General features: G+C 38.4%; 1 protein-coding gene across 11 annotated transcripts in view; it reads right to left on the reverse strand.

Moving 5' to 3' along the window:
* LOC102223934 (membrane-associated guanylate kinase, WW and PDZ domain-containing protein 2-like) overlaps positions 1-15423 on the reverse strand; it is a 108951-nt gene that overhangs the window by 23567 nt on the left and 69961 nt on the right. For 7 of the 11 annotated variants that reach the window (XM_023342871.1, XM_023342867.1, XM_023342862.1 and 4 more), the window contains exons 7-11: positions 10105-10162; positions 7635-7756; positions 6968-7150; positions 1834-2366; positions 89-257 (exon numbers count right to left, since the gene is read on the reverse strand). In XM_023342871.1, the coding sequence (XP_023198639.1) occupies positions 89-257; positions 1834-2366; positions 6968-7150; positions 7635-7756; positions 10105-10162 (1065 nt within the window). The remainder of the gene's footprint in view (positions 1-88; positions 258-1833; positions 2367-6967; positions 7151-7634; positions 7757-10104; positions 10163-15423) is intronic. The other 4 variants (XM_023342886.1, XM_023342893.1, XM_023342851.1 and 1 more) reach the window with 1 other exon arrangement.

Genomic DNA, 15423 nt, shown 5'->3' on the forward strand with positions numbered 1-15423 from the left:
TCAGGGTATGAATAGAAGCTGTATTTTATTTGATCATTAATGAGTCTAAAGCACAAACTAAAAGGAAAACATCTATAATAAGTCTGACCTGTTCCTGCTCTCTGTATGAGGAGTGTTGCCTCTGCGCCCACTGGACACTCTTTGAGCATCTCCACCACTCGTCCGTGTCCCGCTGAAGCCACCGGCTGCTGGTTCACCTCCAGGATCAGGTCTCCTTCGATCAGGCCCGATGCGCCTTGTGAACCAGGCTCCAACACCTGCACCCCAGCAGCAACACATCCGCCATCACTCGATTGAAATGCGTCATTAATACGAAGAAGCTAACAAAAATACCCAATCAGCATCAGTCGTGGTCCTCAGAGTTCTCTGCTCTGCATGTTTTACATCTTTTCCCGCTTCATCACACCTGGTTCAAACGTGAAACATGAAGTTGAATCTGATGAGATGGTGCTGAGGTGTCAGGTGTGTTGGAGCAGGAAAACATTTAGAATATGAAGGGCAGTGGAAAATCCCAAATAATCAATAAATTTCCCTCATCTTCCTAGGAGAACATGTGAACAGACCAGCAGAGATGCAGCACAGAAGCTGGGAGAGGAACTTATTTCTCCAGGAAAGATACAAACTATACATTCATCTTCACTCAGCAAATTACTGCTATATATCTGAATTATTATATAGGAAAAAAAACAACCACCTACATACATTTTCTCATTTTAACAGAAATAAAATGTTGTTTGCTTTACCTCCATTGCATGTTTTGATGTGATTGGGGAGTTTTTTGATAAAGAAAATTGTCATTGTTTGAACATGCCCAGAAATAAATCTATATTTTACAGCAGGGGCATTATTTCCCAATGCAAATAAAAAAAAAAATCAACAAGGTTGGGGAAATCTATTTTTTAACACTTCCCACAAATCTTAGCAATTGCTATTACAGTAGATACATGAATACTGAAGTATTTTTGTAATTTATGCTTTACTTTTTTAGCAGACAGTTTGGTAATCTTTACCGGGACTTAAACTGAAACAGCTTTGGTCAGATATTCCGGTTCCCCAGTTGCCTTTTGGCATGAAACAATAATCAATAAGAGGAAAAGATGCTCATTAAGCACAGAGGAAAATGTATGATGGTGTGGGCTCCTCTCTTCTCTGTTTCCACTGCATTAGCCATTTGAAAAACCATAAAATCTTGAATAAAGATGTGGGGAGCTTTGTCATTAAACTACAAGTGTTTATTATAACGTTTTGATTAAAACATGGTTGCATCAACGCAGACACGGTTCGCCTGACACAAAATCAACCAGCAAAGTCTTCAGACTTAAGTCCTGATTTTTTCCACTGTGTTATTTGGTTTGTTAAAACAGAAAAATACATAAAATGGCATAAAAAGTTTAAAGAGAAGTAGGTTTTGGTGATTATTCACAGCTAAGAAGCAAATCTAATAAATAATGCAATGGAAGCACTTTTTTTCTGCATCCAGTTTTCAAAGTATGAGGGTATAATGTTTTTCCAGACCTTTTAATTTATCATTTAAAATTCAAACTCTGTCTAAAATATAGCCTTATTATTTGAGGCTGTTGTAGGTATGATTTTCCTTCCTTGGGTTTCTTCACCAAATCAAAGGCAACTTTTTATTTTAACTCTGCTTTATGTTTACTCATAACTTCATAACTATCTTAGACTTCACTCGATGTTTCAGAAAGATCTTGAGAAGGAAGATTTTAATCTCAATTAGGTTATTCCTGGTAACATTGAGGCTAAGTCAAAAAAGAATCTAATAATATTTGAATAATTAAGAATATTAAAGGAATAAAAGAAGGAGATGGTACACATCACCTGTTTAACTCGCTGCCCGGTCGGACTGTCTGCGATTGTGAACCCGAAACCTTCTGCACCTTTCACCATCGTCACCGTCAGCAGCTCTGGTCCTTGTCCCGTTGCCCCGGCAACACCAGCCGCCCCAGACGAGGCCATAGAGACATTATCATCGCGAGGCGTGTGTGCGGACGCCGAACCGGGCGTGGTGGGCGGCAGCGACGAGCCATCCAGATGCGTGTCCCCGGGGTGAGAGGCTCCGGCCTGCGCCAGAGCCTGAGGGGGAAGCTGGGAGCTCAGCGACAAATACTCCAGGTAGGGGTCGTAGCTGCCGCGCCCGTTGACCACCAGTGGGCGGTGCTCCAGTCCGATGGGCGTGAGGGAGGCGCTCGCTGCAGCGTTCGGGTCCTCGGGGTCGAAGGGCAGCGGATATCCTCGACAGAGCACAAGCGTAACACTCTGACCAATCGGTACGGACTGGAAGAGCTTCACAACATCGGCGTGAGTCGTGCCGAGCACACAGATGTCATTAATGTAGACGATGACGTCCCCTGAAGAAGAAGGAAAGAACGTGAGAGCAGCTCTAGTCACACTGGAGGCGGTTTTATGTCTCACAAACCACATGCTTTAGTGTCAGTGCTTCAGTGTGACACACTGTGCTCTGAAAAGTACAACTTGTCACAGTCTGTTGCCATTAAATCTCCATGGGATCAGAACAGGGAGCAGCGGAACACAGAGGAAGTAGACTCTCCCTTGAAAGAGCCACAAAGGAACATCGTATCACCTGCCTGCTGCTGACGGTGATCTGCTGCAGATGAGAGGGACAGACACTTAAGGACTGAATGAAAGCAGCAGACATTTGCTGAAAAATGGCCTACACTGAATAAGGAAATCTATAGACCTCTACAGACTTAGAACAATTAGAGATAAATTGCTTTTAATGGTTCAGAGACAATGCCAGTCAGCTGTTTACAGTGGATAAAGATAACAAATTCATATAGACATTGTTCCTTGTTAAAAAAACATCCATTTGTAATATATCTCTACCTCAAAAAACAATTTGTTGGCTACTAGAGGAGCACCACCTCTTGCTCTCTGTTTACTTCTGTAAAGTGTTCAGCACTTTACAGAAAAACACTATTAAACCCTCAGGTAATTTACACTTTTCTTCTGTTGAAATAGTACATTTTTGATAAATTACTTATGTTAATATTTCTTTGTTTACAGTGATCATATTTGGCCCTTTGTTCAGATTCTGGTACTTCCAGGACAGTGTGGGAGGCACTGAACTGGATCACTGTGTAGGACCAAATTGATGTTTTTTGTTTCTGTACAGCATTGCTTATTCTCTTTACAAAGAATAAGCAATCTTTATTATATATAGCAAATCACTATATTAAGTGATTTACTCTGCAAAACATTTATTTGTGTAAACAAGTTTATATATTTTATTAATAATCTTATTCCTGTTTCATTGTTTAATTTTGTTTGATTTAACATATTTTTCAATAAAAGAGGCTAATAAGTTCCAGGTTTCTTTTCTGTATAAAACCAAAACGATTTTGGCAACTGAGAGCCAACTACAGCAGAAAAGAAAATGTCAGAAAATAAAATCCACTAATAAGAAACTCTGTGTAATCTTACAGTAAATTTGGTCAGCTGGGGAAACCTGGGAAGGTTCATGATGGTTCTGTGCTTTCTCAACTAGATGACAATGGCATTGTGGTTTTACGCAAAAACTAAGAAATGTCATATTAAACCCAACTTTGTTTCTTCTCTGTTCTTGAATAAATTTAGATTAGGAAAATGATTTCTTGCCTACTTTATGCTGCCCAACAGGTTCCAAGTGCTTCCTTGACTCTATTGGTCAGACATTTATCATTGCTGCGTGCGACTGGTGAAAATGAAGCGGAAAATGCTAATCATAGCTAATTTATTAATCAAAAAGAGGGATAATTTTTCATCTACATGCGGCCAGGTCTGTTTAAATGGCTTTTTTTTTAAAACTCTTATTAAATGTTACGAAACATTTAAAATCTGATTATAAAAAAATAGAAGAAATCTGGAAGGAGCCAAATAGTTTTTCGCTCCACTGGAAATCAGTTATGGATTATCATATATCATCAGAACCTCATAGCTTCCTTTGCTTAGGAAGCTGTAATATTTCACAGTTAAAAGTGACAGTGTAGTGACAAATGCATCTGCCTCAAATACTTTATTTTACACTGCTGCACACACACACACATATATACCCACACTAGACATGTCAAATCCTCAATCATGCACAATCCCTGAGAGCAATGCCACACAGCCAAATAGGCCAGCTAATCTCAGTCAGAGGGTGTCTGCGTGAGTCCCTGCATGTGAAAGTGTGAGCTAGTGCAGCTCTGGCAATGTCACAGAGTGGAGACGAGCAAATTGGAGGGAAAAGGGGGAAAAAAATCAGAACAGAGAGCAAGGCTGACAGACCAGGATGGAGGGATAAAGAGAGAAAAAGTAAAGGGGAGAAAAAGAAAACAGACAAAAACACGCAGAGGATGAAGACGGAGGGGAAGCATCAGACGACACGGTCAGATAAGGCAGCTCAATAAAGAGCAAACTTAAAAGGAAAGAGGGAGACAGAGATAAAATAAATAAAGAGAAATAGATAAAACAGGAACAATGAGAGCAGCAGAGAGATAGATTTAGAAATTTACTCTGAATGAGACATTTAGACACCAGCCGCGCCAGGTATGAGGCCAACAACAAACAGTTTGCGCCTACAGCTTTAAAAGTCTGCACCAAGGTTAAGCCTCCACCGGTTATTGTTTCTGTAAACTCAGCCTAAATCACATACATAAAGAGCTTATGTATGAACCAAGCGAAAGCTCTTGTAGGCATCCGTATCCATAAAGAGTCTGCAGTTCACAAGCAGGCAGAGGAGGATTTCATGTGTTGCTCAGGGAGAATCCAAATGAAAACACGCTGGTTAATGTTGGGTCTGTAACTCAATGATCCTCATGAGAAGATACCGCCTCTTGTGCTGAGTCTGAATCTCATGTGGTTTTAAGATTCAAGGGATTAATACTACACAAGCGGGCAATTTAGTGTTAACTCTTTGTGTGTATTATTTTTGATAATACCTCCCATTTTTCATCAGCAGTGGAACTCAGGAAACAGAAACAGATCCTATAATGAAGGTGTTGCTTGAGATTCAACCAATAAAGTTTCAGTCTTTTATTACCAGAGCAGAGAGAGAAAAGAAAGCGTGCAGGGAAACTAAAGTTCATGCCTGGAAGGGAAGCAAAGGCTCAAATATGGGGCGCCCTGAATATGCTTTCATGAATATTTCTGCAGATAATAAACCTCTGAGCACAGTTTATCATTTCCTGTAATTTCTATTCCGTTAAGAGTAGATTTTAAGAGATATCTCATAAACTGGAATATTTTGGCAAAACTTTAGCAAGAGAAAATGAAATAAGGAAAGTTGTCCAAATATTAATTCTCCTTGAACTTTTTCAGAATTCAGTCAGACAGCTCACCTGTAAATGTTTAAATTCATCTTCATTAGCCAATAAAGACACAGTCATGCCTGTCAGGGAGAGATGAGCTCATCCCTATTCCCTGAACATGTGCATGTCAGCAAGTGAGGAAAGGATCGTTGAACTCTGACCCCACCCTACCACCTAAGGGGTGCTGAGGTGTTGAGAAAGCCAGGTAAAGATGGCAGCAGCAGTAGCAGCAAACAGATTTCATCAGGAGGTTTTGCTGCTTAGATAGATCTCCAAAATTATTAGGGGAGGAAGGTTGACATATTCTGCACAATGTGTGAAAGATCAGGTGTGAAGCAGCAACAGCACAACAGTCTGACCTCATCAACACATCATGTTTGTGATATTACATCCACATGCTTTGGTAATGTTCATGACAGCTGTATTTTTACTGGGGAGGCAGTTTTTCTGGTCCACTCTTTAAGGGCAGCTGGTCCTGACCGGGTCTCTGCAGCCACCATCAGATGACGTGCAGAACAGTCGATGGCTCTTGTCTCCACAAAGACAGGAGTTCAGGCTTTTCTAGACCCCAGCATGTGTTACAGCGGTAACTTAAAAGACAAAACATCTGTCTGTAAAGGAATGAGAACGGACATTATGTATTTTCCGCCACTTTATACCACAGTAAAGTAACAATACTGACTTCAGTTGTTCTGAAAATGCTCTATATATCAAAAACAACTTCACAGAAACTTTGATCATAGCCATATCTGATGCCTTAAAATTGGCCTCTGTCTCTTTAAGAAGCTCCTGTCCGTTCCGACGCTAGGAGTGGATTTCTTGTTACTTTCAATGATTGAATGTAGTAGTCAGTTGTAATCGGTAGTATGGATAATTAGATATTTATTTATTTATTTAATTTTTTTAAGGCATTTTAAAGGAGAAACATGAGCAGACTAGCTTTGTGCAGAACTGCGCTGTATTTTAACCCTTTGGAGATGCTCATTTTCTCATTTTAATTCTGTGGTGATCAAGTCCGGTGTTGGAGAGATGATATCCTGCTACTTTTACATGCGTCTCTTTTCCAGCACTGAAGAAGAACTGGGCTTGAACATACCTGTTTTAATTATTTGAGCAACTGGTTAGTATTTGAAGATACTAACCAGGGCGCTGGTCATGCAAGAAGCACCGACCGCCACCGCAGTATTACACAGAAAAGTACAAACAAGCAACACCATGATCCAAATCCTCCTGCACAAAAAGCTTTGAGCAAAAATTTCAAAACAGTAAGCTGTTTTGAAAACTGTTGATCCAGAAAATATTTAAATGAATTGATCTGGACGTTCAAAGCGTCCTTGTATTGTTGGCGGATTTTGTGACCTCTGCCAGCTAAAACTAAAGCATTATTAGAGCAGATGATGGAAAAGCGTTGTGACAGCGCAGCATCAATATTTACTTGGCATTGATGCGCTCGGCTCGACGGACAGTGAAATTAAACTTCTGGCAGGAAAATCTACTTCATATACTCATCTATGGCAAGAACCCAAAGTCCATCATGGCTACGTGTCAGAACCACGATGCCACACTTAAACATCTCTATAAATACATTAATCCAGCAGGAGAAGCTGTTTTTATTTTTTCTTACACATCAAACCAGTTTCCATTACGCATCCAGTAATTACCTGTGTCCATTTTCCCGTCCTGAGCGGCGGGTCCGTCTGGTATAACACTCTTCACTTGCAGGAACTCGTCGGGCTCGTCACCTCCAATAATCGTGAAGCCAAATCCCATGTTGCTCTTCTGCAGGGCCGTGGACAGGAAGGTGCCCTTCAGCTGGGTCGGGTCCCTCGTAAACAACGGCTTTTCTACATTCAGAGACAAGCTTTTTGTTAAATTTCACATCTTCTCTGCTGTCAAAACCAGCAAGCATTTGTTTTGCCACATCAAAACAAATAATTTTGTTTTAATTTTTGCATTAAATAAAATCTGGAGTTCATCTACAATGCGTTTCCCTGCTAAGCGGACTCTCAGATCAAGCAGAACGTAACGTGTTGGGTTCATATGTCGTCACATTTATGCCTGGATTGACCGGCCGGGGGCCTCGGGGTGAGAATGTTCTCCTATTGCATGAACGTCCCCCAATCTCCAGCCAACCCTGCGCAGCACATTGTGACATCTGCCTCATCTGGTGCATATGAAACTGCAAACTCTTAGGGGTAGTTCAGGATAACTCAAAGGGCCCGTTTTGGCAGGAAACACTCAAAATTAGCAACTTCATTTTGAACAGCTCATATTGGGTCTATGTTGTTGCATGAGCAGGGTCTCCATTAGGTGATGTTGGGATCATACCTCTGTATATTGTGGGTAAAGGCAGAGCAGAGAGTCCCTGGCTCTGCATCTGTCTCTGCTGCTCCAGACGTCTCTTGGCTTCAAGGACTGGATTTTCAAACTGAGTCCTTCGATTGATGTGACTGAAAATACAGGGCATCATTAGAATGAACAGAAAATCCTTTAGAGATGCTCTGTCAGCCGTAAAAAAGCAAGATAAAAGCACAGCTCTGGAATAAAAACTTGATTAGAAGGTAGAGATTCATAAATAAGAATATAACACTTCAGATTGCTGGATTCGACTCCCTGGAGATTCATTAACAGTCACTTTTATTAGAAGTCTCGGTAAAGATATGTTAATATTTTTTTATTTTATTAGCATAATCTCACATTGAAAATTTGAGAAACCTTCCAACAATCATTGAAAAACCTTTATTTTTATCAGGAAGGTTAAAAATAGCAGCGTAAATGTCTCTTCTGCAGCTCTGTTCAGATTTTCAGCTAACTTTACTCCATGTTCTACTTCAGTTCACTTATGACATCATAAAAAACATGAGAGAAATTATGAAACCAGTTTAAACCAGCTAATAGGTTTGCCATAAGTTGTTGAAATGGCTTTAAAATATTTATAAAGTTTGCCTAAAATGTGCACAAATGTTCTCCTGCTTAAAAGAAACCATTTTTGAAAGCGCATGTATTTAATAAAACACACATGCACACATTTAATTTTCTAAGTCAAAGGCAAATAGTAGCACAGATAAATGTCAATAGAGATTTCAAGTATACATATTTCATAATAAAATTAGAACCAGAGCGTTGGAAAGAAAAATTAAATAATAATTCTTACATACTAGAAGATAATGGAAAATCTTCTGAATGAGGTAAATATACTCAAAGATGAAAAATTACTCTCAACAAATTTTAGATTTAGATATTCAGTAGATTGAAAAGTAAAAACCAAAGCAGCTGCAGCAGCTCAAAGCAATCACTCCAGGATTTCGTCCATCTTGGTTACTGCTGTGGGGAATTTTTTGGGCTCACTTTACTTTGCAGACATTCATTGGAGGTTGAGGGATTATGTTTATCCTCAGCTAATTGAAGGTCCTGCCTCAACATTTTCATTAGACTGGAGTCCGGACTTAGACTAAGCTATTCGAGAAACGCCTAAAATATGGTTTCACTCCATATTTGCTGCCATGCTGTGGATCGTTGTGCTTTTCATGAACAAACTTTGTTTGTTGGACAGATGGTCTCACATTTGACTCCTGAATACTTTGGTTTGCAGAAGGGTTCATGCTGAACTCCATGACTGAAAGCTGTCCAACTATTGCAGCTCTTAAAGCAGCTCTTCACAACCAAACTTTACAGCCAACATGAGGTGTTTTACTCTGACATGTTATTTGACTTTCACCAACTGTGGAGTTCAGCTTTATGACCAAATTTCTCATGTAGTTCTGGTCACACTGCTCCACAAGCAGCTTTGAAAAATCAAAGAGAGCTTGCCATTGTTTTTAGCTCTTGCAGGTTTCTTTATTACATGCTCCTCCAATATCCTTTGGACTCAAACAAATAAAAGCTCTTTTGCTGTAGAAATATTATACAGTAGCACATTTTCTTGTTTTTTTTATATATGTGGTTATCAGGATTTATATGCATAAATTGTGAAGTTTTAACTGGTTTTCATTGTTGTAGTATTTTTACCAAAAATTGTCACCGATATTGATCCATATAGTTTTTTGTGCAAAGTTTTTTGTAAATAAATTGCTTCACCCAAGACCCCTGGGATACAAAAGATTGTAATGTATCCAATATTTGGTCTGTATGTTTTTTTTTGTTTTTTCTTTTGCTGTTATGAAAGCCATTCTCATCCGTCCAGACCATACATATACAATATTTATGACACCTAGTAGAAAACACTGAAACATTTTCAACAGAAATCAACACCGGTGAATAAAAAAAAAAAAAAACAACTCAAATTTAAGTGGTTGTGTGTTAGAATATGCATTAATAATTGTCTCAAATATATTAGAAACACAGATTGCTTTGTTTAGTTTATTGGGAATATGAAGGAATATTTCACCAGTAAGAAAACAATTAGTGCCACTCTTAAGATGCAACCCGAGGGTCTGAGATGAAGCTCTTGTGCGTTTTGTAATAACTCTTCGCTTTGCACAGTTTGGCCTCAGGGTGAACTTAAGAGGATGCCCACTCCTGGGAATGTTTTGCACTAGTTAACCTTTTAATAACAGTCCTTTTTGGATATTTTAAAAACAAATTACAGAAAAAATGACAGATGATGGGCATTAAAACATTTACTTCATATTCTGGCTTTACATACAATACTGTGTATAAGTAATTATAGTTTAATTACTTACACAGAGTGATTATAAGGACATGCTTTTAAGCAGAATAGTCTCTTTTTTTCAGATGGACATTATAACAGTGTATTCCCTGTTTTATTATCAAGCAGGGTAATAAAACGTCAACTTACTCGACGTAGTAGCTGCCGTAGATGGGGTCGTCTATTTTCTCCCAACCGTAAGGCAGTTCTGAGACAAAGAAGAACAGAGACAAAAGAGAAATGCTATTAATATTTTCAGAGAGCAGAAGAAGGAAGCTAGACACTAAATTGAACCACTCAGAGGAGACAACATGACTCTCAGGGCTCGCAGCCACAGCAGATGCTCCCAAAGCGCCTTTTAGTAGACAGGCAACCCTTCGATCTGCAGCAGCGGCTTCTTTACGGCGACAGGAATCACAACAAAGAGCCGTTACAAAGAAGGGAGGGAGGAAAACAACAATCTGTCTTCTTTTTTTCTTTGTGCTCATTTTTTATTGTGCACACAACACTATGGCCAAATACCCCCACAGAACTACTTCCTGTTTGTGATTTTCTTCCACACACCCACTCCTGTGGATGCTTTGTTAATTGTCTACTCCACTCCTACTTCTTATTTGTTTCATCCTTGTGTCATCGAGTCTTTTTTAAGTCTCTGCTTCTTGTAAAAGACACCACAAGACCTTCTGAACTCTGACGCTTCCTACCCTAAATTACAAGTGACACTCAAAGATACAGACCCATTTAAGAAATTAGAATATTATTGGAAAGTCAGTCTTTTTCAGAAATATTATTACTAAGTGAAGCACATTCATTCAGCTTTATTTCTGTTAATAATGATTTTCTGCTAAGTCAATGAAAACATGACATTTAAAACTAGAATATTATAACCAGACCAATAAAGAAACAATTTTTAATACAGAATTGTACCCTTAATGAAAAGTATGTTTAATAACTACTTCAAGACTAAAAGGTACTTTTAATCTGATAAATGGGCCTCATCAGATCAAATTTATTAAATACAACTGAGGTTTTCAAATCCCTTGAAAACTTGGGTGTTCAATCACACTAAAACCACAAACTCCAATGTATTTCAATGTCATCTAATGTTACAGACCAACACAGAAGTACATAATTGTGAACAAGATGATACACAGTTTTTAAAACCTGAAGGTTTTCACGTACTTTCAGGCCCTCTAAGTCACGATTCAATGCAACTGCAACTCTTTCTAATGCCTTTACTCAGCTATAGACTGAGATTCTTGACTGTTCATCTTAGAAAAATATCTCAAGCTCAAATCCACCAATATTCAAGTTTTCCAACAGATTCTCCATTAGTCCTTTGACAGGGCCATTGCAACACAAGAAAGAATATGCCTGACATTTTAGGTCTGGCTCTTCCCTAGAAGATTTTTACCTCCATTCTTGTTTCCATCAACTCTAACCAAATTTCCTGCCTCTGCTGAAGAAAACTATCCCCACAGCATTATGCTGCCTCCACCGTGTTTTGTTGTGTCCTGTCTATGTTTGTCCACTTACCCGTTTTCTAAATGGTTGAGTAAGAGTGTAAATAGGACTACCTGTGACTTTCTTTTAGCAAAGCTCTTCACAAAACTCATTATTTCACCTCTGCAGGTCATCCAGAGCTATAACAGGTCACTTGCTTCAGCTTAAAAATTTTATTTAACCTTTATTTCACCAAACAAATCCCATTAAGATTAAAAATTTCTTTTGCAAGGCTGGCCGGTCATGCTTTTTATTTTCAGATTGAATTGTTTCACAACTTGATCCTACATTAGACTTCCTCACTAGTGTATTCCTTGGTTTTGTCTTGTTGTTGTTTTACATTAATATTCTCTAACAAACCTTTGACACCTTCACTGAAGAGCTGGATAAATAAAAGATAAAATTTACAGACCTGTAAATTAAAATTTTTAATGCTGAGACATTTAGTTGCACTGGATTTTATTTGGGGGCATCAGAGCGACGCTTATTTGGAAACTTTGTAGATCAGGCCCCAAGTTGCAATGAAATCTTTCTGCAGTATTTGAATAAAAAAAAGAACATTTTTTAACCTACATTGTGGTGCCTCTCATCAAGCTTTTATACAAAGAAGTGGCCTTGTAAATCAGCTGAAGCTACAGGAAAAAGCCCAGTTTCCCTCATTAGCTCAAGCTTTTTCAGAAACTCACATAAAGATGTTATATTTCTGATTAACATTCATCAGCAACTGCTTGTGAGGCGTTGATCTTCTTTCTCACACTGCCACATTAAGTCACTATCGTGTCCTGTACTTCACAGTTTAACTTTGACAGAAAATAACTGCAGATGGACAAACACAATGTGTCACACAGACTGTAAAAGCAGGAAAATGCACCAACTCTGAGTCACGAAGGATTTAGATTGACCTCAGCTCAGTACGGACATTCAATTACACACACAAATACACACGTACAAAATCTATAAACGTAAAGCAGAACTGACAACTTTGGGGGTAAGAATGGGAGTAATGGACTCATTAGGAAGAGGAAGTGATGCGATGCAGAAGAGTTGCTACTGGTTTCTGCTTCATAATGTTGCTTTTCAGCTATCTGGCTTTCTGAATAAAATTACAGTTTTAACAGCGGTTATGGATGCTTTTGGCATTTTTCTCACTCTATAATATCTAAAAGGATCAAGGCCAGGGATTATTTATAATCTTCTTTTATTGTGTAAACAATTACCCTTTAAAAATTAACCCAACATACTAAGCAACCGTTTGCAGCACCATAGCCGCAATCACATGATTTTTTTAATTTTGGCATATATTTAGACATATTTAAAGACACATTTCATGTGGGTCTAAGTGTGAAGGGATGAGGAACATTTGGGAAAACATTAAGATCCATCTCATCTTTCATGCATGCTAATGAAGCACAAGCGTTTTCTGTAATGAGAGTGTGTGTCTTGGAATGAGTGGTGAAAAATTAACAATCTGTTTTTGGTCACCCAACGATTTAGGGATGAAAGTTTGACGCTTTATGTGGACGACCCTGGACGTGTCCCCAAGAGGTCAAATAAATTTGTCAGAAAACAATGCCAGATCTCGGCCATGTTGCTCCTACAAGCATTCGACATGCTAATGCGAGTGTACCTTCATCTCTGCAGCCATAATGTAGCATGAGATAACTTACAGTTATTATCAGGCCATTGCTGCAGATCACATTGTGGAGGCGACTTAAACATATACCAAATGTACATGAAGTGAATATGAAATTACACCTAGATTTGAACTTAAGTTAGCATTTTAAATCTGCATTAATTTATTTCATGCAATGGTTGTAAGTGTTTAACACACTATGCTCTCTTTTTTAGAACATAACAGTTTTTATTATTTTTTATGTCATGTAAAATCTTATAATTATCTATTTTTATACCAAATTAAGTACAGATTTTAGTTCTCTTCTATTATATTCTATTCATTTACACATTTAAATTTTTTTTATTTATTTAATGTTTCTAAAATTTAGAGGATTCTGAATCCACAGTCTGAATATTTATTGTCTTCTATGTCTAATTGCTCCTCCATCTCTTCAACACAGTTGCATTTCTCCAGTTCTTCAAAACAACATGAATTATTCACATTTATTTATTTTCAAATCTTGGCCTTGGTTAGGTAATTCTTTCTGTTCCATTTGTTTTGTTGTTTCTGTTGCCTCACGTTATTAGCTTATATAAAAGTTCTTTGTTTAGTTGTGTATGAAAAGTGCTCCCAGAAATAAAGACTAATTGATTGAATTACATGTGTTACACTGCATTAATCAGTTCTCATAATATAGAAGAAAGACTAAATTAAAATTTCTGATTTCTGAAATATAAAAAAGCATTTATGGTCTACTTTTTGTTTCATATGCATGCCAGCTTTGCAGAACTAACGGCCATTCTGGGCTGCATAAGCAAAATTAATTTATGTCTCACACAAAACAGTAAATACCAGCTACTCTAAGGAGACTTTATACGCTTGAACAAAAAGCATTGTTTTGTGATTAGGTGGGAAACACAGACATTGCATAAACAGCAGCGTATAACACATAATCACAACAATCACTGATGCACACATCAACACATAAATCCTCAATCTTATCATTTTTACAATTATTTGCTTTGCGTGACGCTGATATTATAGCAACATCCCTCACGCTTTAACCCTCTATGGCATGACTTTTTATTTTTGTGGGGAAGAAATATTTTCCTGCATTCTTTGGGAGCTTGGTGGTCCCTAATTACATGTCAATCATAAAATCGGACTCTGACACCTCCTGGAACCAGATTTGGGTTTGTTGCCTCAGGGTAACATTGGTCTAGAACACCAAGATTGTCTACACTGATTATGAGAAATGAAATACAAATCAAACAAAAACTATATTCATAAAAGAACTATTTTTTGGACAAAAATATGTCAAAAATCATGCCCCCCAAAAAATAAAATAAAGGAGCAATGTGAGGTACAGCTATGTGGTTTGTTGCCTGAGGGCAACGCCATGCCATAGAGGGTTAATGTAATTACTGGCAGATCCGTGATCTTGATATCAATAATCCATGTGAGAATGTGTGTGTCGAAGTGTGTGCGTCCTGGCAATGGAGCATGCTGACTGTGCAGTCCAAGGTGAAAGGAGACCACACCTCAATTATCTCCGGTCTGCATTATCATTCTCTCAGCGGACTCGCTCTGCTCAGCCATTACCTCACACGACCCTCCTTATTCTGGCCGCACAGCAACCAAACCTACTTTATACCACCTTAAATAATCCCCTCCCACCCTGTCCGTGAGCCACCTTAAATGTCGGCCTAACTTATGCGCTCGCTGCTTGCCCTCCCCCTAAACTGAACGGGAGACAGTTTCCATGGAAACCAGCAGTAAAAGTCTTTTTTCCCCTCCCTCTTCCCTTGCTTGAGCTCAGGGCTGCGTCTTGTCTCTGTTTCCTGCCGCTGAAACATAGAAAGAGTGTGTGTGTGTGTGTGTGTGTTTAAGCATTCACATATTTGCAGAGTGTGTATGTGCTGCGTATTAAAAGCCTGAACAGTGTTTGCATATCTTAACAAGTAAAAGTACATTCTCCTTTTATTCCAAATCTGATTCTTCGCCATGTTTGAAGACGTATCTGTGGCTCCGAGAGGCTCATTTGTGTAGTTTGATTAGAGTCTGAATGAAAGAAAAGTCCAAATGTGAAGCTTTTATGTCAAGATTACTTTTTCTGCCAGCTGTCTTCCTGACTAATGAGCAGAAGAAAACACATGGGTGACCTTATGTGACTCCTTAGGAAATACATTTTACAGAAAAACAGAAGCTTCATTAAAACATTTCATTTAATCAAAGAAATAACTAAATAACTGGCATTGTGAGTCAAGTTTTGATGGGACTCGCAACTAATTAAGCTGAATTTCATTGTGTGCAATTTATTTATAGATAATATTTAGCATTTAATTATTTAA

This window comes from Xiphophorus maculatus, chromosome 2 (genome assembly GCF_002775205.1).
Source record: "Xiphophorus maculatus strain JP 163 A chromosome 2, X_maculatus-5.0-male, whole genome shotgun sequence".
NCBI lineage: Eukaryota > Metazoa > Chordata > Actinopteri > Cyprinodontiformes > Poeciliidae > Xiphophorus > Xiphophorus maculatus.